The 23,755-nt window shown below is 49.5% G+C and overlaps 1 protein-coding gene across 14 annotated transcripts in view; it reads right to left on the bottom strand.

Moving 5' to 3' along the window:
* FANCA (FA complementation group A) overlaps positions 1–23,755 on the bottom strand; it is a 51,204-nt gene that overhangs the window by 19,406 nt on the left and 8,043 nt on the right. For 5 of the 14 annotated variants that reach the window (XR_003435343.1, XM_027118897.1, XM_027118898.1 and 2 more), the window contains exons 5-21: positions 23,597–23,692; positions 22,243–22,316; positions 19,204–19,316; positions 17,827–17,909; positions 17,469–17,502; positions 16,960–17,026; positions 15,471–15,583; positions 14,642–14,718; positions 14,234–14,375; positions 13,790–13,923; positions 12,425–12,535; positions 11,580–11,675; positions 11,427–11,486; positions 10,556–10,644; positions 9,760–9,960; positions 1,784–1,860; positions 138–251 (exon numbers count right to left, since the gene is read on the bottom strand). Coding sequence is in view for 9 of the 14 variants with exons in the window: in XM_027118897.1 (XP_026974698.1) it covers positions 138–251; positions 1,784–1,860; positions 9,760–9,960; positions 10,556–10,644; positions 11,427–11,486; positions 11,580–11,675; positions 12,425–12,535; positions 13,790–13,923; positions 14,234–14,375; positions 14,642–14,718; positions 15,471–15,583; positions 16,960–17,026; positions 17,469–17,502; positions 17,827–17,909; positions 19,204–19,316; positions 22,243–22,316; positions 23,597–23,692 (1,681 nt within the window). In the remaining 5 variants the exon portion in view is untranslated. Of the gene's footprint in view, positions 1–137; positions 252–375; positions 1,137–1,760; positions 1,861–9,759; positions 9,961–10,555; positions 10,649–11,426; positions 11,487–11,579; positions 11,676–12,424; positions 12,536–13,789; positions 13,924–14,233; positions 14,376–14,641; positions 14,719–15,470; positions 15,584–16,959; positions 17,027–17,468; positions 17,503–17,826; positions 17,910–19,203; positions 19,317–22,242; positions 22,317–23,596; positions 23,693–23,755 lie in introns of those variants that run through there. The other 9 variants (XM_027118899.1, XM_027118904.1, XM_027118905.1 and 6 more) reach the window with 9 other exon arrangements.

Raw genomic sequence — 23,755 nt, 5'->3', positions numbered from 1 at the left:
GCTGAACTGCAGGGAAAATGCACTGACCACTGCCACTATGGGCAACAGAGCAGCCTCAAGCTCTGAGCACGTCAGGACTGGCCTGTGCACCCACGGGCACCCACTGCGGACGGCCCGACCCACAGCCCTGTCCTCACCATCACGCTGGGTGGGATCTGTCACTGAGGCCCTGAGCTCTCGCAGGGCAGTTGTGAGCAGACCCAGCGGCTCCTCCTTACAGCTGGGCTCCACCTCCCTTTGCGAGGCTGCATCTGAGAGACAGGAGATAATTTTAACAATTAAACAGGTTAGATCAGATAGGAAGCACACGGAACTGACGCTGTCCCTGGCTTCTCCCTGCAGAGGGCACACAGAGGACTGGGGCCCTATGAGGAGGGAAGTGAAACGCTCTCCCTGGACGGCGGATGTTAATGTCCTATCAAAGTTAAAGCATTCATAAGGAAGTTTAAGAAAAACCATGGTTCTATACACACTATCGCCACAAGTGTAAAAAGCAGGTATGTAACGAATAAAGACCAAATGCATGTGGAGGGAGGCTGGGCGGGGAGAGCAGAATTATGTACAGATGATGGTTTAGTCCCTGTTTCTCAAACTTTTAAGTAACATTGTGATATTGTTTTTTACAACAGGATGTTAAAATCAGTATATTAGAGGTGATTACCAGTCCTCAACACACATTTAGTAGGTTTACTAAAAAATATTAGCCCTATGAGATACAGCATTCGGAAACATTCTAGAAGCCCCAAAAGCAGGACCATGGGGTTAGGAAAGGAGGGCAAGGCCTCACTCAACAGTGGACACAGCCCTACGGCCCCCTTGGCATCCTGTCTGCAAGATGTTTCGATACTGGTCCAAACAGGTGTGGGTCTCCCTGGCTGTCAGAAACCGTGGAAGATTGTGCAAGGAGGGTTCTGGCAGACAGAATTAGAAAACAGAGCTGCAGTTGCTCATGCAGCCTAACTGGCCCTGCAGGCGTCAGAGGGATTGACCAGCAAACAGCTGCACCATTTCAACACCGACAGACCAGGCCCTGTCCGGATGGCGCCTCGTTCCTGGGGCGATGGGGTGCGGACAGCCTGCCCAGCTGCTCCAAGCAATGATGCACGCTTTCACACACTGGCCCACATCACTGTCCCCTAGAAGCAGAAAGATCCCCAACCGTCCAAACGGCCAAAGAGCCATGGCAGACCCCCTACTAGGACACGGTGCAGAACAAGCACCACGGGCCTCGGGCCTGGCTGGTCACCTGACTTTAAAGCTCGAATTCAGGGCTTCCCTGGTGGCGCAGTGGTTGAGAGTCCGCCTGCCGATGCAGGGGACACGGGTTTGTGCCCTGGTCTGGGAAGATCCCACATGCCACGGAGCGGCTGGGCCCGTGAGCCATGGCCGCTGAGCCTGTGCGTCCGGAGCCTGTGCTCCGCAATGGGAGAGGCCACAACAGTGAGAGGCCTGCGTAACGCAAAAAAAAAAAAAAAAAAAGCTCGAATTCAGACAGGCAAACAGAAGCCACATGACAGCCTCAGCGGGGCACACAAAGATGAGAAATGGTCAAGTGGATTTTGTACTGCATGTGTGTTCAGGGAATGACATCACAGGCAGCCCTCCTGGTGTCACAGCTGTCCCAGGGCTGGTGCTGGGCAGTCTCTGAAGCCACAGCTGTGACCAGACCCAGCATGACAGAAGCAGACCAGATGGACCAAGGTGCCACCGACACGTCTCGTGGTCAGGGAAGTGGAGGTGAGATGTGGGCACGTCTGGGGACCAAGCGACCCACTGACCTTACCTTCTGGCTTCTTCTCTCCGACAGTGGAGCAGGCTTGGCGGTAGGTGGAGTATAAGGAGGGGGGAATTTTATCTGCTCTGGATCAGAAGAAAACATTAAAATAGTCAGCTATGACTCAAATTAATTCTCAAGCTTACAATCCCAAAGACTATCATAAAACAGAAATATGCAACAGAGTAAATCTAAACAAATTATACAACACCCCACAGCATGACCCTATGTTTAGGAAAAACATTGTCCACATGGACTTAAACGGCCCTGACTACTTCATACGTCCTATATAAACATCTCCCAACAGTGGGTTTTGTTGTGTAGTGAGATTATAAATGATTTTCACTTCTCTCATTCAAGTTTTGGTAATTCCCAAATTTTAAAGGTGAACTTATATTACTTTTAATGAAAAATGCTAACTAAGGAAAACATCCAATTAATGTCATTAAAAATACAAGTCCTGTGATGAGGACATGGGGCATCTACAGGGCACGGACACGGCTGGCACATTGTCATGGCACAGCAGTAAGTACAAGGACGAGAGCCACAGAGCATCCCCCCCGCCCCGCCATCAGTGCTGCAAACCGTGACAACGAGATTCAAGTAGAAGAACAGAGACGTAGCTGTGGTCCAGAGTGAGAATCCACACCGGGACTGGAGGGAGGCAGGGAATCTGGCTGGAGACTAGGAACTGAGGGCACCACCCACTGCCCTGGGGACTGGAAAGCCTTCAGTTTAAAAAACAGAAACCAAAAAGAAGAAAAGAAAAAACAGAAACCAACGCAAATAAAGAGAAAGAACAAATTCAAGGAAACGGAGAAATTCACAGAAAAGAAACTGTCAGTCTTCACTTTTATTAGTATCTTCAGAGAGGTAAGACAAAACACTGCAGCTGTGAAACAAGAATGGACTGCTAGGGGCTTCCCTGGTGGCGCAGTGGTTAAGAATCTGCCTGCCAATGCAGTGGACATGGGTTTGAGCCCTGGTCTGGGAAGATCCCACGTGCCGTGGAGCAACTAAGCCCGTGCACCACAACTCCTGCGCTCCAGAGCCCACAAGCCACAACTACTGAGCCCAACTGCCATAACTACTGCAGCCCGCACACCTAGAGCCCATGCTCTGCAACAAGAGAAGCCACCACAGTGAGAAGCCCACACACCACAACGAAGAGTAGCCCCCGCTCACCAGCAGAAAGCCTGCGTGCAACAACAAAGACCCAACACAGCCTAAATAGATAAATTAATTAAATTAAAATTTTAAAAGAAGAATGGACTGCTGTACAAAGGAATATCTGATGACAGAAATGAAACACTCAGTAAAAGAACTTGCAGATAAACTTGAAGAAATCTCTCAGAAAGGAGAGGAAAAACAAAACAAAACAGATACGCAAAATAGGACAAAAGAGAAAAAAATCAGAAGACAATACAGGAGATCTAATATCTAAAACATAGCAGTTCTAAGAAGAAAAAGGACATAAAGAGGACACATCTGCAGAGAAATAAACCAAGTAGAAACAATCAGCGTCTGGGATTTGCTTCAAAATAATCCAGAATGCTGGGTGGGTAAGTGAGTTTGAAGGCTACAGATGAAACAAGATTGCCCATTTATTGATAACAAATCTGGGTGATAGATTCTATTCTGCTTTTCTGTCTTAAATTTTTCATAAAAAAAAGGTTTTAAGTATCCAAGAAAATCCCTTAGTACTGAAGGATATGAATTTCCAGAGTAAAAAGCCCACCATGTGCCCAGCCCAGAAATAAAATTAGACCCACAATGAAATACACTGCTATAAAATTTCAGAACACAGGGAACAAAGAAAAGGCACTACAGGCCTCCAGAAAGAAAAACACAGATTCCCATGCAAAGAGTCAGAAACTAAGTTTCTAACATCTCAGTCGCAACAATGGAAGCTAGAAGTCAATGGAGTGACTCTTAACAATTTGAGGGAAAATAATTTCCAACTTAGATTTCTATACCCAAACTACCTATCAAATGTGAGGGCTAAATAAGGTGTCGAAAAATCTACCTCACACACATCCTTTTGTAAGAAGCTTCAATAGGACGTTTTCCACCAAGACAAAGGAGTAAACCAAGAAAGAGGATGATCTCGGGCATAGAAAGGAGAAGCCAGCACAAGCCAGAGCAAAGGACGTCAGTCTCCAGGTGACGCTGAAGGAAGATACAAGGGTGACAGCAGTCTTAGAGGCATAACAAGCTAGTGGGTCAGAGTGAAGCAGGTCAGAAGGCTCTAGAAGAGATTTCCCAAAGATACAACCGTTGGGATACTTGATTCTGAACAAGAGAACATTTAGACAACTGGTAGAGTTTCCAGTGAATCATGATATGTACAAGGAAAACTAAGATAAAACAAAGATAATTATAAACTCCAGAGAAAACAGAAAGTAACGATTCCTAATGATCAACTCTGAATACTGTTTAGATAGCCTTAAAAAACAGGGTTTTTTTGTGGTGGTTTTTTTTTTTTTGCGGTATGCAGGCCTCTCACTGTTGTGGCCCCTCCCGCCGCAGAGCACAGGCCCTGGACGCAGCCAGGCGCATGGGCCCAGCCGCTCCGCGGCATGTGGGATCCTCCCGGACCGGGGCACGAACCCGTGTCCCCTGCATCGGCAGGCGGACTCTCAACCACTGCGCTACCAGGGAAGCCCCAAAAAGCAATTTTTCAAAACCAACACAGGAAGGGCAGCTATGTGTATTGGTAAAGGAAAGAAAACTAAAACAGAAAAATTAATACCAAAATAATACTGTTATATGGAGATTCGGGGCGAAATATCGAAAAATCAGTTGAGTTGAAAATGCTTGCTTCCAGAAAGAAAGTGAAGTGGCAGGGATGGGTGGGGAGTGGCTATTTCTCTCTCTCTTTTTTTAAAAAATAAATTTTTTTATTTTATCTTATTTTTGGCTGCATTGGGTCTTTGTTGCTGCGCACGGGCTTTCTCTAGTTGTGGCGAGTGGGGGCTACTCTTCGTTGTGGTGAGCAGGCTTCTCATTGCAGTGGCTTCTCTTGTTGGGAGCACGGGCTCTAGGTGCTCAGGCTCAGTAGTTGTGGCACACAGGCTCAGTAGTTGTGGCTCGTGGGCTCTAGAGCGCAGGCTCAGTAGTTGTGGCGCACGGGCTTAGTTGCTCCGCGGCATGTGGGATCGTCCCAGACCAGGGCTAGAACCCGTGTCTCCTGCATTGGCAGGCAGATTCTTAACCACTGCTCCACCAGGGAAGCCCCTGGCTATTTCTCTTAATAAACTTCATAGAAGTATCTGACTCTTTAATCTAACTTTAAAAAAAAAATTTATTCAAGCATAGTTGAATTACAATGTGTGTTAATTTCTGCTGTACAGCAAAGTGACCCAGTAATACATATATATATATTCTTTTTCATATTCTTTTCCAATATGGTTTATTACAGGATACTGAATATAGTTCCCTGTGCTATAAGTGGGACCTTGTTGTTTATCAATTCCATATATAATGGTTTGCATCTGCTAATCCCAAAATCCCACTCCATTCCTCCCCGTCCACACCCCTGCACTCCCCAGCAACAAGTCTGTTCTCTATGTCTGTGAGTCTGTCACTGTTTCATTTGTGTCATAGTTTAGATTCCACACATAAGTGATATCATATGGTATTTGTCTTTCTCTGTCTGACTTACTTCGCTTAGTATGATTATCTCCAGGTCCATCCACGTTGCTGCCAGGACTCTTTAATCTATATTTAACTCTGACAAAACTCTTTTTTAAAGATTAGAAATAAATATGTCAAAAAATTAGGGACTTCCCTGGTGGCGCAGTGGTTGGGAATCCACCTACCAATGCACAGGACATGTGATCCCACATGCCGTGGATCAACTAAGCCCGTGAGCCACAACTACTGAGCCCATGTACCAAAACTACTGAAACCCGCGCGCCTAGAGCCCATGCTCCTCAACAAGAGAAGCCACCACAATAAGAAGCCCACGCACTGCAACAAAGAGTAGCCCCTGCTCTCCACAACTACAGATAGCCTGCGTGCAGCAACAAAGATCCAACGCAGCCAATAAAAAAAAAATTAAGAAGGCATACCATACAAATACCAAAAAAAAAAAAGCCGGTTTTAATAGCAGACAAAACAGAAATTAAGGTAAAGAGCCTAACAGAGACGTTACATAATAACAAAGGGAAAAACACCCAGCAAGAGAAGCCTGTATTTTAACAATTACAAACTTTCTTGCAACAAGACAAATCTGACAGAATTATAAGGAGAAACTGACAAAATCACAACCACCTCCACAATAAACTGATAAACCAAAGACACAGAAAACTATTCAGGATACAGAAAACTTGGGAATAAGCACAATTTAACAGACAGACCCTACAGTCCCAAACTGAAGGACATGTGTTGTTTTCAAGGATGCGCGGAATGTCTGCAAATTCCAAGCAAATTCTGAAAGGAAGTCTTGACAAGTAGAAAAAACTCCAGATAAAGTGAATCATATTCTTTGTGAAACATGAAATTAACATTGGAATTCAACAATAAAAACTCATGGGCAAACACCTAAATGTTTAAAATTTTTTTAAATTTACTTAAAACTAACTTACAAATTATGAGAAAATCATAGCACAATGGTTGAGTATTTACTTAGAACTGACCGACAGTGTAAGAACTACACATTGAAACTTCTGGAAGGTGGCTAAAGTGATATCTGGAGGTAAAATTTATTAAAATATGCCTGTTTTAAAACACAAGTTATAAAACAATAAATTAAACCACCACTTTAAGAAGTTATAAAAGGAACAACATAGTAAACCCAAAGAAAACAAAAGGTAAATAATAAAGTTAAAATCTAAAAACAAATAGAAGATTTTTTTTAAAACAGCAGGGAGGGGCTTCCCTGGTGGCACAGCAGTTGAGAATCCGCCTGCCAATGCAGGGGACATGGGTTCGAGCCCTGGTCCGGGAGGATCCCACATGCCGCAGAGCAGCTAAACCCATGCACCACAACTACTGAGCCTGCGCTCTAGAGCCCGCAAGCCACAATTACTGAGCCCGTATGCCACAACTACTGAAGCCCGCGCACCTAGAGCCCACGCTCCATAACAAGAGAAGCCACCACAATGAGAAGCCTGTGCACCGCAACGAAGAGTAGCCCTGGCTCGCCACAACCAGAGAAAAACCCACGTGCAGCAACGAAGACCCAACGCAGCCAAAAATAAATAAATTTATTTAAAAAAAAAAAAAAAAACAGCAGGGAGGGGGTTTCTCTGGTGGCGCAGTGGTTAAGAATCCGCCTGCCAATGCAGGGGACATGGGTTCGAGCCCTGGTCTGGGAGGATCCCACATGCCACAGAGCAGCTAAACCCATGCACCACAACTACTGAGCCTGAAGTCTAGAGCCCGCGAGCCACAACTACTGAGCCCACGTGCCACAACTACTGCAGCCCGTGTGCCTAGAGCCCGTGCTCCGCAGCAGGAGAGGCCACCTCAATGAGAAGCCCCAACTCGCCACAACTAGAGAAAAGCCCATGCACGGCAGCAAAGACCCAATGCAGCCAAAGATAAAAATAATAAAATAAATAAATTTATTAAAAAAACCCAAAACAGCAGGAAGGACACAATATTAAAAGCTGGTTATGTGATAAAATTAATAAAACAGACAAGTCTTTAAGTAATGAATGAGTCATAAAAAAAGGCAAAATTAACACTAGCATGAAAAAAATTTTAAGGGATGAAAAGTACAGATGAGGTAGACAAATTTTTTAAATCACAGTAGAATATCATGAAAATGATACATCAATAGATTTGCAAACTTAGATGAAATGGACAATTTTCTAGAAATATATATAAAAGCTAACTCGAGAATAAAAAACCTGACTAAACCAATAACCATTCAAGAAACTGAGTCAGCAGCCAAAAGTTTCGCCTCCACAAAAGACACCAGGAACAGATGATTTTGCAGCCAGATTTTACCAAACCTTAAGGGACACATGATCCCTGTGTGACAAACTATTTCAGGGGACAGGAAAGAGGGAAGGCTACCCGGTTTGTTCCATGAGGAACCAAATACCTTAATGGCAAAGCAGCCAAGGTGAGTGTAACAAAATGAGACACAGATGCCTGAACTCTAAATAAAGTATCAGTAAACCAAATTCAGTTCATAAAACAAAAAACTGTTACCAATTAGGGGGTATTCCAGGAACGCAAAGACAGTGGAAAAACCTATCAATGTAATTATCACATAGCCGATGACAGGAGAACAGCACAATCATCTTAAGGGTTGCCAAAAAAAAAAAGCATGAATTCCTGCTAAAAGTCCTTAGCGAATTCACAGAGGGAACTCTTTTAATATGGTAAGGAGAATATATATATATATATATATATATATATATATATATATATATATATATATATATATATATATATATATAAATGGTAAAACTCTCGAAGCAGTCCTGTTTCAGCCAGGAACAAGGCGCGAGGCCAGCTTTCACTCCTACGATTGCTCATTATACTAAAATCCTACCCAATACAGTGACAAACACCGAGAGGCATAATAATCAGACAGGAGGAGGCAAACTTGATCTTGTGGGCAGCGTGACTGCATAGAAAATCTCACCACCCGCTGGGAGTAAGTTCGACAGTTAACGGAAACAAGGGCACCTACACCTCAGCAACAGCTGATGAAGAAGCCAGAAAAGAACATGCAATTCACAACAAAAGCTAGGTACCGAGTAGCAAGGCTGACAACAATTTACAAGAGTTTTATAAAGAAAAAACACTAGTAAAAGACTTGAATAAACAAAGATGTACTGTGTTCCTGGAAGGAAAAACTCAGTACCATAATAAAGCCAAATGCCTCAAGTTAACCTATAGAATCAATGAAACTGCACTCAAAATTTTCAAGCTTTCATGGAGATACAGCCAAGGGTGTTCACTGAAGCACCGCTAACAGAACATAAACGTGAAGTAACCCAAGGGTCCAACTCCAGGGTGGTGAGTGCATCTATTTATTCCGTAGGCATGTGGCCTGCACCCGGGGGGGTGCGACGTGGCAGTCTGCAGACACAACAGAACTCCACACAGCATTAAACAAACCAGAGCACACGACCAGTGGGGGGAGTGAAAATGCAAGTCACAGAACAACACACACTGCTATCAAATCCACTTTGAAAACACACAAGAGCACACTGTGTGGTGTGTTTGTGTGTGGACATGATTTACAGCTATAAACATATAAAACAAAAGGATAAAAAATAGAGGAAAAATTTATGCACCAACTTCAGGATAATGATTTTCTTGGAGGAAAAGGGGAGGGAATCAGAGACCTGGGGTAAGATGTATCTGGACTATTTCAAGGAAAAAAGGAAAGATAGCAAAAATATTAATGCGAATGGGGCATAGGGGTGTTTTTTTTACTGGTCTCTTTACTTTTGGAATATCTTATGCCAAAAATAGATAGAAGTAAGGATCCCAGAGAATGGCCTAATCATCAGATGAAAAAGCTTATTTTTACTTTCTAGGCCCTTTATCTTTTCAATCTTCTCACAGGACCCATCACTTCCCATGAGACACTGGGAAACAGGGCTGATCGTTTTCTGTTTCTACCACCTCTCTGCTCCTGGAGGTCCTCAGTGTGAGCCGGGGGATGGGACCCCCGTGCTACACGTGGTCTCCACTCTCCCCAAATCATCACAGTGGAAGGCTTTCACCTCTCCCTTTTCCCTCTTTCCTTAAATTCTCCTCCTTTCCCAATGATTATGTAGCAAAAACACTATTTTCTTTAATTCCCAGACTAATCATCCTAAAAGTTCATTGAAAATGCTAAGTTGTGATATTCAGAATCAAAGAAATTTTCTTTTTAACATTTTAACAGACTAATTTTGAGCCAACTTTTTATAGGTAAAGCCTACATGTGACAAAACACATTTCTCTACAGAAGAGCCACAGCTCCTTGCGCTCGCTGTTAGCCCCCAGACGAGCCGCGCTGCCATGCATACCTCCTCAGGGACTCTATGAGAGCGGCCCGGGAATCAGGGATCCTCGGGAGCTGAGAGGGAAGACAGGACTTGGGTGAGACGCCAGCAGGGACCCCGCTCTCTGCCGACCCAGCCCCACGTTCACGGCGACGTGTACTGACCACTCGCGGCGTGAGCAGGGCGGGGAGAAAGTGGGACAGGTAGTAGGACCTCCGGAATATGCTGCAACAGAAAAGGCCAGGCTCAGGGGTGCCCCACCTCGACCAGAGGACCCTCAGTGAGGGCAATGACCGTCCAGGGCCGTCCCTGCAGGCCAGAGCGTGGGCCACGTGGTGTCACGTTTCAAGGCTATGACATTATATCACGTTTTCAAGTTTCTTTCCCACACAAAGGGAACTCTGTGCTGGTGACCTGCACCCTGAGAGTCTGGAGGATTCTAGATGCACGGCCCTGGAACCTGGGTTCATCCGCGGCCACGAGGTCGACCGTGGGAGCTGGAAGCTGTGAGCGTTTCTCAGAGGCAAAGCCTTGAGAAAGCTACCCCACAGCTACCCCGTACTGGCAGCAACCAGAATTCAACGTGTTTTGGCGTCACACCAAATTCAACAAAAGTTTGCTATTCAACTCCCTGTGCTGGCTTCACACGGCCACCGTTGAAGCATGAACAAGAAAAGTCATCGTGGCCACAGGGAGGGCCTGTCTGGTCCCTCTGAACAGTCTGTGCTGCCGGGCACCTGGGCTTTCCGCAAGGGAGCTCATGTCACAGCAGGGGCTCAGCAGCACCTGCCCACCAGCCCTTCCGGCAGCGTAACCCCACCTGGCCTCCAGGACGGCGGCGGGAATCTTCCCCGTGTGTTCAAACACCATGATGGCCTTCTCAACATCCTGGGCCGCTTGGCAGCGGGGCTGGCTCCAAGTGGGGAGGACGGAAAAAAACAGAAGATTTAAAAGAAAAGGCAGGAGCAGAGCGGGGCCACGGTTCTGTGGTCAGGCGAGAGGCATGACAGAGCAAGCGGACATGCAGACAAATGCCCTGATACCAGCAAAACCACAAGGAGGGGTCAACTGCTGGCCCGGCCCCAGAGAGCTCAGCACCTCTGGGGAGCCACAGCCACCCCCAGGTTCCATGTGTCTGTGCACTCCACCCCGCTTCCTGCTGCCCTTCTGGGAGAGACAAGGATCCCAATGCAAGATTTTCAGGTGGGAAGGTGCCAAGACCTAATTTTTGAGATTTAAAAAAATTATGAAATGGCAACTTGTGAACAGCGATAAATCTTAAATAGAAAACTTAAAGTATTCGCCTAACAGTCCAACAGCAAGGGCTCTCCAGAGACTCGCAACTTTGAAGTAAGAGTGTCTTAGGAAAGCACACACACACCGCATATGGCCATCCGACATCTGGTCTACATAAATATAGTTCACACTTTTTTCTGTAATTCCTAGAAGAACATGACACCGCCCTTCCCCAACTGTTTTACAGACCACTTTGTCCGTGAAACCACGGGAAGGGGGACCTCCTGGAAGAAGCATCCCTGTAAAAGGTGACCCTCGCTGCTGCTCTGAAGAGTGTGGATACGACCGGACAAGCCCTGGAGCACAGCTCACCCCGGCTGCCGCACACGCACCGGGGCCCAGACAGAAAAGGCTCGGACACGCAGAGACGCTCAGCGACAAGCCCGGGACATTACCTCCGTGACGTCCCCAGCTGAAGACAAATCCTCATAGAGCCCCATGTTTTCTACAGAAACCTGCAAAGACACGGGCGCATGTGAGGACCCAGATAGGCACTGGCCTCCGTGGAGACAGAGGAGGGGCAGGCAGCAGGGGAGGCTGGGACTCGCCTTGAGGTCGGCCAGGCGCGTCCTGGCCAGCGCCACGTAGTCGGTGAGGAGGCTGCGGTACTTGCTGGGAACCAGTGGCGGGTGGAGGATGTGCACCTGCGGGCAGAGGGCGGAGCAGGTCCATCAGCCCGTCAGCTGTCCTGACTTTCTGGGGGAGACACTCGTACTGACGGCAACAAAGTTGAAGAATTAGCCAAAGACCCCAGGGCCACAGCTGGAGGTGGGGCAGACGGAGTCCTGGGTGAGGGTCTCGGGACGGGGCCAGGAGGGGCAGCAGGGACTGAGATGCACAGGGAGACCAGACTCAAGGCTGCGTGAGTTACGTCACGTGTATTCTTTGAAATGAAATATGCATTTCTTAATTAAAGAAAGAAGGTGAGATTCATCTTCCAAGTGCCCTACCCCTCAAAGCGGATGCTGGTTATAGTCATCTGATTACAAAAGAAAGCTCACTGCAAGGCGCTTTCTAATCGTGAGACTAATGTACATGGTGATAAAGAACGTAAACTGGAGCGTGAAGTCTTCCACTCCCAGAAGGAACGTCCACAGCCACTGGGGGCAGATTCTTCCAGATACATAAAAATATATCATTTTTAAAAACCAACCATGGGACCCAGGGCACTCGCCGGCTTCGGTGTCCGTGGTATGGGGCCCCCTTTCTATGCAGGCACCAGGCCCCCTTTGCTCACTCACCAGCTCCTAGGACCACATGCGGCTGGTTTCTGGGCATTTACTATAAGAAACATGCCTCCCCAGGAGTACACCAACACCCCAGGATGGCGTTTGCATTCTGTGACTGTCACTTGCGGGGCTTCCCTGAGCTGAACGTGCCGCCGGCCTCTCACCTGCAGGTACCGGGGGGCCTCGAAGGGCACGAGGTCAGACAGGAACTTGAAGAGGAAGACCAGCGCCTTCTTGCTGGAGCCGTGGAAGCCCCTTGCGCTCCCGAAGGTGGCCTGTGGAGAGAATGGGCATGAGGTGGGGGCGACGGGAGGACTTGCCGTGTGGTGGCCGTGGCTACATCCCGGCCTCAAAAACAGCAGAAAAAGGGAAGCAGAGCCATTTCAGTTCATTTTTCTTTAGGACGGCATGGCTGTGGCCTAGTTAAACAGATGGACTGAAAATTTATTTTAAAAATTAAAAATATATTGCTGGAGAAAATGGTAAATATGGTGCCTTTCTATGAACATTAGAGACAGGATTTGTTAACCACCCCGCGAGAGTCCCTTCCTCACAGGTGAATTCATTCCACTCCAGCTCCAAGCCCGTCTGAGCGGATGAGATCCCTGCAGGGGTGGGCCCTCGGGCAAAGTGCCCAGGCCACAGCAGGACAGTGGACTCTTATAGAACCCAGGGCACCCAGGGGTGCCTGGGGGTGCCCAGGGCAGGGAGGTTCTGAAGAGGTGTCGGCCCTGAATTATGTCCCCATGAGCCTGCAGAGACCAGCACTCGCCTCATGCCAGCCACAAGAGGCCCACCTGCAACACCACGAGGCCCACGGAAGCTCCTCCTCCAAAGCACACCCTGTGGTTCTTCTTAACAATTGTGCTGTCCGACGACAGGCACAAAGTCATCAGAAGGAGCACACAAGGCCGACACCACTGGACCTATGCTCGGAGCACCGAGTGGACTCTGGTAAGTCCCTCAGTGCCAGGACTGTGGACGCAGTCACTGAGTCCACGTGCGTCCAGCAGGAGCCCCTGGCCCGCTGTGTGGAGCTGGGGGAAGTGCGGGGCCAGGAGGGAGCTTCATTCCGTGAAAGAAAGAGCCACGCCCACCATCTCTACGGCACACCAGGCACAGAGCCCGGTGGATGCAGAGAGAGGCGGGCTCTCCAAAGAGGCCACAGCTACACCACCCAAAGCTTCTGCAGAGAACAGGGCTCGTAAGCCCAAATCCACACACGCCCAGCCGTCAAAGCTGATGTCCCAACGATGCCCCCCAGGCCCGGCCAGGTTCAGCAGCCTGGGAAGAGGGGAAACACGCGCAGGTGGAGGGAAACAGGGAAGAGAGGAGGGCGCTCCCCGACAGACGTGAAACCAATCACAGCGCAGCACACTGTGCAAAAAAAGGCAGCTGTGTTCGCTTTCACCCTTTCCTGCTGGATTTCACTCATTTTCTTGTGAGAGACGGCAGGAGGCTCAATGAGGCAGATGGGAATCTGAGCAGCCTCGGCAGAGCCGACCCCAGCGGGAGCGCAGGCGGCTCACCTGGAACCAGGCGGCATAGGACGGGAAGGCAGCTGGGCCCTCCAGCGCAGCCTGCCGTGCAACCAGGAACGCCAAGACCATGCTGTCCAGGTCACAGCTCTCGAACGCATGAGTCAGCAAACGCGACACCCAACCTAGGTGAGAACAGTGGCACGGCTGTGGACGGGGACTGGGGCGGGGGTGCGGGGGCAGGCAGGACAGTCCCCTCACCCAACACCGACCCCCAGGCCCTGGGTGGCGGCCCACACGCAGCCGAGCAGCGGGTACACGGGCAGGCCGACAGCAGAGGGCGGTCCAGAGGGCACCGGCTGGGTAGGCAGGAAGGGCTTCCATCCTCACTGAGCCAGACACAGCGATTCCGCCCACAGGCTCGCCCCAACGCCGGTCCACGGATCCCACGCACACGCACGCACGGAACACAACGGGGCTCCCATCCCCGCGCACCATCAACGAGCTGCTGTGCGTCTGGCAAGCAGATCACCAGTGTGGACACGCAGGACAGCACGTGCTGCCAGTTCACCTCCTGTGTCTCCAGAGCCTCGTGCAAGTGGCCCACCAGCTCCTCTGGGCTCAGGACCACGAAGAGCTGAAACCGAAGTGTCAAAGCTGGACCCCCACTCCCTCCCACTCCGCGTCGGACCCAGCCTGGACTCGAGACGCCTGCCCTCCCGACCCCCACAGCCAGCAGTGGCTGCAGGGAGTCCTCATCTGAGGACAAGGTGCTTTGCCCAAGTGAAAAGTTCGGTCTCTGCACCCGGACGGCGGTCCAGCCACGGACGGCCGTGGCTGTGGCATCTCCTGGGACCCACAGAGCCCGTGCAGCAGGTCTTGGACCCCACCCTGTGCACTTACCCTACGGTACAGGCCACTGAGCAGAGGCGGGGTCCTTGCAAAGCTCCACTCTCTCTGCATCTGAACGGCGTCGGAAACTTCATTCAGGAGGAAATACACATAATGTCACATCAGTAATCATCAAAAAGTTCAGTATCAATAAAGTACCTTGTTTTAATTTGCACTTTTCCAAATGTATGTGAACTTCACCATTTCCCCATTTTCCAGCCATTTTTTTATGTCATGAACTGTCTTTGGTAATCCTTGATCATATCTGCTATAAACATCCTCCAACCCATCAGTTACACTTTAATTTTGCTGCTTTAAAACTTTCACTAAGAATAAGCAGTCAGTGAGGACGTGTTGAAAGGACACAGTTGGAAAGCACTCATCAGCCAGGCCAGGCCCTCCGGGAGGGCAGCAGCCTCTGCCGGGGGCTTCTGTGCGCCCCTGGACACAGCACCACAGAGAAGGCACCATGAGGAGCCTCGCGGACCGCCCAGCCCTCACGGGACAGTGCGTCAGGCAGAAGATGACTCGGGTGTCGGACACCCTTCAGAAAGCCATGCACCCACAGAAAATGCTGACGTGAGCCGCAGAAACAGAACCTTGGAATTCACAGTACGAGCACTGGTTTAAAAACCTATCTAGAAAGACAGGAAGGGCTTCATATTAAAGATATTCTACTTTGGCAATAATGGATGACGCTTCTTTAATTCTAAATTTTCTTTACGGGAAAGCGTTGCTTTCAAATGAGAAGATATTTAATGACAAACGGACTGTCCTCCCAGCATTAACATCCGTGGCCCGAGCTTCTGTCAAGGGAGGCACCCAGGGCACCAGGACCCACCTTTCAGCACAGGCTTGTGGGTGAGGATCTGGGTCAGAGTGTGACAGAAGAACCTCTTTGGAGACTCGGTTGAAATTATACTTCCATACATGTGTCCACTGAACACACCGAACCTGCAGAAGCAGCAGAGGATCTCAGGGGAGGAGACCCCTGCAGGTTTCCGCCACTCAACAGTGTCAGCACCTGACAGCGGCACCTCACGCATGAGGAGTGGCTCGCTGGCAAAGCAGCCAGGGACCTGCAGGCCCCCGACTCCAGACCCCCAGCTCAGGCTCACAGGCTCACAGGCTGGCCCTGCCCACGCCTCCCCAGCCAGGCCTGCAGCCAGGCTGCGGTGCCGCAGATGGAAATGGAATCCAGGGGAGCGTCGCTTCAACAGAACAGAATCAAAGGCAATGGAGCTGCTGTCACATGGAGAAGCTAGAAGGCCAGAGAGAGGTCACAGGAGGCTGGGCCTCGCAGGAGGTGACGGAGGCCACGGTGACGACAGCCAGTGGCTGGACCCAGACCCAGCACAGTCACAAAGCCTCAGTCTCCCCATCTGTGAAATGGGAACCAGAGGTGGCAGGGCCATGGTTCCCACTGAGCACCTGATCCTGCCCCGGCACATGGAGGCTCTCAACCCCACCCGGAGCCAAGGACGTCCTTCTCCCGACAGGAGAAGCAAGAAAAGGAGAGGGAGCAGGATGTCACTGACAGGTCAGGAGGGACAAAGGGAGACCGGGGCCGACAGCGGGGTGTCATGATCAGCCCCACCTGACCCCTCAGGGGAGAGAATCCGGGGCCCTAGCAGCCACGTGAACTGCCCATGTCACACGTGCAGTGCGGAGGCTCCAGGCAGGATGGCCACCCAGACTGGGAGGGGACGTCTGACTCTAAGTGCTGGCAACTAAATAAAAATCGTGAAAAGTCGTGATCTGACTCTCGGGACAAGTCTGAGCACGGACTCAGCACATCGTGAAAATGCATAAAACATAGAACAGAGCAGTGTTTTATATGCTGATGAGTAAAGTACTCACCCAGCAGGTTTGAGGACGATTAAAGTAATCGTGGAGAAGAGGTAATCAGGAGCAAAATAATGGAAAAATGGAAAGAGTGACAAAGCCTGGAAATGCTGGGAAATCTCCTGGGTTCCCAGGACAGAGCCAAGGTCCAGGTGGTCTCACCCCATGTTACTCTGAAGCAAACCCGACACCCCAACGTTCGGTCCCCAAGTACCTGGATGCGCCTCCACAGAACCAAGGAGAGCAAGCGGAGGGTCCTGCGGGGGCAGGCATGACGGGCAAGGTCTCCCTGGCTGGGACCCCTCAGACCCCCTCCCCTCAGACCCAGAGGTGGCATGGTTCCCACAGGAAGGGCCTCATCTTCAGAGGACTTCTAGTGCTTTCCAGCTCCTGATGTCACCACAATGGCAAAGGATCACTGGGCCTTCGGGGGCGACCAGAATTCCTGGGACCACTCAGCCGGCAGGCCCACCCCCAGAACTTACCAGCAGCTCACTGCCTTGTGTGCTGCGGACCCCTCCTGTATCCCGGCCGCCAAAGCTTCGAGCGCGGCTGAGGCAGAAAAGAGACATCAGCACGGCATCACCGTCCATCATCAACAGCCCCGACCAACTGCTTCTGGGCAAGTCAGGTAACGGACACCTTGCCATCACAGGCCTCCTAGGCCCCCGAACCCCCCGACGCACAAGCCCTGCAAGATCCCAAGTGTCTCAGTGGTACCAGACTTAAGCCTTGAAAATCAAGCACAATATGTAGGCAAGAAAATGCTTCCCTAATGAACCATTCAACTGGTCACCTCTGCTGCTCTGGAGATCAAGTGTGAAGCCACCAAAACTGACAGCAGGAGAGAAACAAGCAAGTTGGTGAGTTTAGACCCAATCACAACCGTGAAAGAGGCCTCCCCGGAGCAGCACTGAGCTGCAAAGGCGGCGAGCCACAGGAAGCCCTAAGCAGCAAGGGAGGCCATTTGCCACCCGGCCACAGAGCCACTCACAAGCCAGCATCCTCTCGAGAACAGCGACGGCCACCTGCGGGGACAGAACGCTGCAGTTACACAGGGGCACAAGCGAGCAAGCCGTCACCCCAAAGTAAAGCAAGACTCGACTTTACAAAGAGCTCATCTCCAGACTCCCCCTCAGGCACGGCCCAGGATCTGGGTCGTGGGGAGGGCTTTACCCTCAAGAGCTGTGGGGGAGAGACCACCGTCCAGGCCCGTGCCCGTGCCCTCACATCTGCACTCAGGGAGCGCCCTGTGGTGACAGCAAAGCGGACTTCCCCGTATAGAGCTGACAACTACAGCGTGGGCCCCTCGTGCTGCAGCCGCTGCCCCACGAGGCCCGGTGTCCTCCTACCTGGGACATCCGCTCCGGGTCCACGGTTCCTCTCACATCCGCGTTCTTCTGGAATCCCCTCGAAACAAGCATTTGCACAAAATCTGAAACCCACAAAACCAAAGCATTTACATACACTGTGGTCTCTGAACAGCTGTGAATCACACAGACCACCAGCTTCAGAGGGGCCGGCAGAGTGAGGACCTGCATGGAGCTGAGGGGACACTGGCTCCTGGCCCCAGGGAGCCCACCGACCACACCACCGAACCCAGCCAAGGACAGCCTCTTCCCCGAGCCACACTCTATGCGAAAAGGAAACACAATCCATCAAGTTTATAGGAAGGATTTTCTCACTGAAAACAAAAAAGTATCTACTAAGGGTTTTACGTGGCCTTCCTCTCAGCCCATCTCCTACACCAACCATACAAGAACGGTTCTAGGGCTCGGAAGCATTACACTGTGGGAAATGAGGCAGGAAATGGACTCATAACTTCTGAAAAGATTACGACCAATGGGACTGAAATTAAAAAGATTTTGTCAAATTTCAATTTAAACTTAATCTGGGACCAGATTACAGGATTCAGGAATTGGAAATAATTCACATCACCAGGAAAGTTTTAGGAAAAAGGAATGCACCTTTTGCAAAGGAAAACAGTCCACAAGCCAACTAACTGTAGGGAACCCCTCCCATCTAGGTTTCCGTTTACTTGTGGACTGCATTCCTTCGGTATGTGTGACGGCGGGCCTGCTGACTCGGAGAGAAAGGGAAGGTGACAGAAGAACAGGGTGTGGCGCTGCCCAGGCGTCCACAGCAGGGCAGCCCTGCTCACCCACAGTCCCCACATTCAAATAAGGATTCCTGCCCAAGCTCCCACTTTGCTTCTCCCGGGCACCTTGTAAAACTACCGCCTAGAATTGAGCCGTGGAAAGCCAGTGGCCACCATACAAGCACTGGTGCCTTCTGCTGTGCTCTCTCCTGCTCGATTGTGACCTGGACGGAGGACGGCCCATCCCCAGCTCCCTGGGATATGTAAATAACCAATCTGTGACCCTACGTCCTTTGCGCATTGTCTAGGAACTGCGTCTTCAGTCAAATCAGCCCTGGACTCTCGCTTCCCCAAAGTGGGAGCTGGGATGCCGGGGGAGCCACCTGCCTCTGCTAGCAGGTCACAAGGTGCACATCCTTAACACACCAGCTCCGGCCCAACCCACCGGGTCAACAAGCTGACATTTCCACAACTCAAGTTCAATGCAAACCCACAACGACAGGTATGGACTGCAATGCCTTCCTGTTGGAGTGTGTCGGCCGCTCTGCTTCCCACAGATCGTCACAGCAGAAAGCGTTCCCACTGGTCTAAAGCAATTGTACCCAGGAACCCACCTCTGCCGTGAACTTACCAGCAAGCATAGCCCTGGCGACGTCGGCGTGCTGACAGGGTGCCTCTGTCTGCTCACACAGCAGGCGCAGGTCCCTGGAGAGCCAGGCCACCACGGCCTGAGAGTCGGCATGGCTGGGGGCACAAGCACACAGTTCACCTGACCCCATTATTCCACTTTCTTTCACACTCACTCCACTGACAGCGAGCTAGCGACTACCTCAGCCTTCCCGTCCCAAGCCACAACAGGGCCAGCAGATGTACAAGGGGCATCAGGAATGGCTGCCACTGATGTTAAAAATCATCCCTTTTGGGCTTCCCTGGTGGCACAGTGGTTGAGAGTCCGCCTGCCGATGCGGGGGACGCGGGTTCGTGCCCTGGTCCAGGAAGATCCCACATGCCGCGGAGCGGCTGGGCCCCTGAGCCATGGCCGCTGAGCCTGCGCATCCGGAGCCTGTGCTCTACAACGGGAGAGGCCACGGCGGTGAGAGGCCCGCGTACCGCAAAAAAAAAAAAAAAAAAATCACTTTTTTCAAATAGTTTATTTATTTGGAGTAGCTTACTATTCTTGGGAGAAAAAAGAAATTTCAGTAATAATAAATAGCGAGAGTAGCGATAATGGGCTCTAGACGTCAGCAGTGCAGCAGCCCTGCAGGACAGTCCTTGTCTGGGCGCAGAGCGGGGTGGGGGAGCCCTCACCTGTCACATTTGTATTTCCCTGGAGAATAAGGGTGATGAGCATCTTTTCACGTGCTTGGCTATTCGTAAATCTTCTTTAGAGAAATATCTACTGAAATCCTTTGTCCATTTTTTAATTGGATTATTTTTCTTCTTGTTGAAGTTTAAGAATTCTTTTATTCTAGATACTAGGTTCTTATCAGATATGTGATTTGCAAACAATTCCTATGCATTGTCTTTTCATTGTTTCGATAGGGCCGACACACTAAAGTTTTAAAACTTGATGAAGCCTAAATGACCTATTTTTTCTTTTGTTGCATGAGTTTTCGGTGTCATATCCAAGAAACCCCTGCCTGACCCAAGGTCATGTAGATTTACCCTCAGATCTTCTTCTAGGAGGTTTATGGTTTTAGCCCTCAGGTTTAGGTCTCTGATGCACTGAGTTAGTTGCCATCTGTAGTGTGAAGTAGAGTCCAACACCACTCTTTTGCATGTAGATGTCCAGTGGTTCCAGCACCATTGTTGAAAAGACCGTTTTTCCCCATTAAATGGTCTTAGCACCGTTGTCAAAAATCAACTGACCATAAATGTGTGAGTTTACATCTGGATCCTCAATCCTACTGTTTATCTATATGTCAATCCTTATGCCAGGACTGCACTTTCTTGATAATTACAATCTTGTAGTAAGCTCTAAAAACCGGATGTGTGGGGAATTCCCCGGCATCCCAGTGGTTAGGACTCCACACCTCTACTGCAGGGAGCACAGGTTTGATCCCTGGTCGGGGAACTAAGATCCTGCATGCCTCACGGCATGGGCAAAAATAATTAACTAATTAATTAAAATAAAAACAGGATGTGTGGGGCTTCCATGGTGGCACAGTGGCTGAGAGTCCGCCTGCCGATGCACGGGACACGGGTTCGAGCTCCGGTCCGGGAAGATCCCACATGCCGCGGAGCAACTAAGCCCGTGAGCCACTACTACTGAGCCTGCGCTCTAGAGCCCACAGGCCACAACTACTGAGCCCAAGTGCCATAACTACTGCAGCCCGCACACCTAGAGCCCATGCTCTGCAACGAAAAGCCACCACAATGAGAAGCACGCACACAGCAACGAAGAGTAGCTCCGCTCACCGCAACTAAAGAAAGGCCTCACGCAGCAACGAAGACCCAATGCAGCCAAAGATGAAAATAAATAAAGAAATTTATTAAAAACAAAAAAAAAGTCTATTGCTTAATTCCCAATATTATGGATTTCCCAAAACTTCTTGTTGATTCTATGCAGTTCTTTTGTGACTTGAGAACACGCCGTGTATGGTTTCAACCCTTGTAAACTTACTCCAGCCTGGCTTATGGCCTGAAGCGGGTGGCCTCCCCTGGCGCTGGGCACCGCCGGGTGGGGCGCTCCGCGGGCGCCAGCTGCGAATGCTGCTCTCTCTCGTCTCCGGTCGTTGCTGGTCTGAGCAGGTGATCCACCCGTTACTGAAAGTGGGGGACTGAAGGCTCCAATGACCACAGTTGAAAGTCCATCTCTCCCTCCAATTGTCAGGTTTTGCTTCATGTATCTGGAGCCCTGACATCAGGCATGTATGCTGGGAGATACGGTTTTCACGTAGTCAAACTGATCAATCTTCCACGACTTCTGGATGTGACCCACGTGTCATGCTGCCACCGGTTTCAATACAACATTTTCAACTGTGCTTGACAGTTCCCCAAACTAGACATTGTCTGTTTTCCCTGACCAGAGAATAAACACGTAAACCTCCAGCCTTCTGTCGACCACGGGAGGACTGACTGCCTGGCTGCCTAGAGCAGAGAAGACAATCCACCTCCAGCTCCATATGCTCCTCATGTGTGTTCTCAGTCAGCTCATCCTGAGCCCCCCTCCCCTTCACCCCCTCACCCAGAGGCACCCAGAGCCATCGCACCGCCTGCTCACTTGCTAAGTCGTTCACCACCCGTCCCTCCGCCTCCTGCTTCTCCTCCCCTAGACTCTCCCAACCTTATGGGGTTATTCCTTTTATAAAACCCCCTTTCTGACTGTTGGTGGGATTTCAGGAGGTAAGAGTTGCACACATTCTATCAGCCATATTTACCTGAATGTCTCTTTTTTAGCTTTTAAAAATATCTTATCGCACTGTACATCTTATACAAAGAAAACATTACCAAGTCTGTGCATGATGAAGACTTCAATTATAACAAATGTTCTCTTTAAACAATAAAGCAACTGCTTCTCTAGGTGATTTTTGGTTTTACATATAAATAAATCATACTAGATTAGAAAAAACTAAATCATGTAATATTAATTAAATTTCATGTTACATAAAATTTTAATTTTTAACTTAAATGTTCGATTTACTTTAATGGTAAATAATCACTGGTATACCTTTCCAGCAGCTCTTGGAGGCTTACAATGTTTTGAACATGAAGGCGCCACACAGCTTCAAGCAGCAAAGAATTCTGCAGAAAATGACAGGAACTATGAGTCAGTCCTTCACGCACACACTTTCCTACAAGACGTTCAGCCTGTGTGCTTCAGCACGTGCTCTCCTGAAAACCAAGCCTCTCAACACTCACATCCCCACCTTCACCCCGCCCCCCGCCACTGCAACCAGGTTCAGGCTCAGGCTTGCTCTCTGCCCAGCCTCTAGCTTAGTCCACCTCCAGGCCTTTCTCCACTATGGCCAACACAAGATTCCAAAATGTAACTGGCCAGGCCAATCTCTCCTCTTCTTTAGAACCCTTTCTGTGGCTCCTCCCAGCTTTCAGGACAAAGTTCAGACTCTCGTCTGTCCTCCCAGGGAGGCCCTCCAGGCTATAGCACTGATGTGCCCACCCCCTCGAACAAGGAGCCCCCGTCGGACTCGGCCCCAACACCCACAGTGCCCTCCTCTTCACCCAGGAACTCATGCCTCACACCCCACGCAACTTCCTTCCAGGAAGCCCTTCCTAACCACCCAATCAGCCATGGCCGCCCACTCTTCTCTGCTACCTGCAAACACCAGGGCCATTTAGCTAGTTACCAACGGGCGCAGGGGCCATACCAACGCCTGATAGTCAACTGAGCTCTACACTGTATGCTGGATAAAAGGGGGGAAAAAAACCATGAATGCACCATCATCTTAGTTTTCTTCTTTCCTTCTCCTATATACTTAACTGATCTCATTTAATAACTAAGCAATAGCTTGAAGTGTTCAAAAATCAGTAAATCAACTACACTCCAACATAAAATTCAAATTAAAAAAAAATCTATAGGCCTACTGAATTCAAAATGTTTCAAAACAGAACAGATGAGGGAATTCCCTGGCAGTTCAGCAGTTAAGACTCCACTTGCTCCCAATGCAGGGGGCCCGGGTTCAATCCCTGATAGGGGAAATAAGATCCCCAAAGCCACGCAGCACGGCCAAAAAAAAAAGAAGGATTTTAAATCACTTTAAATCACATTTTTCTAGTTTACTATGCTACCCTGGGAAATCGTTCATCATAATATACCTAAGAAAGCAAAGCATGATGTTTCTGTGCATAGTCTATTCTAATAAATATTACTAATGATGGGTGAATACTGACAAATATGGTGACTGACGGTCCTTCTTTCCCATCCACAGAGGCACCCCAGTCTCTGTAATTCATACGATGCTTGCTGGAATTCCTAACAAAACCCGGGGATTTTACTGGCTCCACCAAAGTCCACAGAACACTGCTTGAAAACCCTAGAGTCAGAGTTACAATCTCAACTTTACCTGTACTTTCCATAATTCCTGACAGAAGGAAAGACGGGAGAACATGCTTTGTGCTAATAAATTCTGCGCGACCTCAAACAAGGAAGACAGTTTCTTCTGAAAAGAGAGATTAAATCTTTTCTAAGAAACAGTATTAAATGTCCAACTTTCCCAAACAGC

This window comes from Aethalodelphis obliquidens, unplaced genomic scaffold (genome assembly GCF_003676395.1).
Source record: "Aethalodelphis obliquidens isolate GAN/ISIS:26980383/991018 unplaced genomic scaffold, ASM367639v1 scaffold20, whole genome shotgun sequence".
Classification (NCBI taxonomy): domain Eukaryota; kingdom Metazoa; phylum Chordata; class Mammalia; order Artiodactyla; family Delphinidae; genus Aethalodelphis; species Aethalodelphis obliquidens.
Note: the sequence above shows the minus strand (reverse complement) of the source record. Positions and strands in the feature narration are given on the sequence as shown.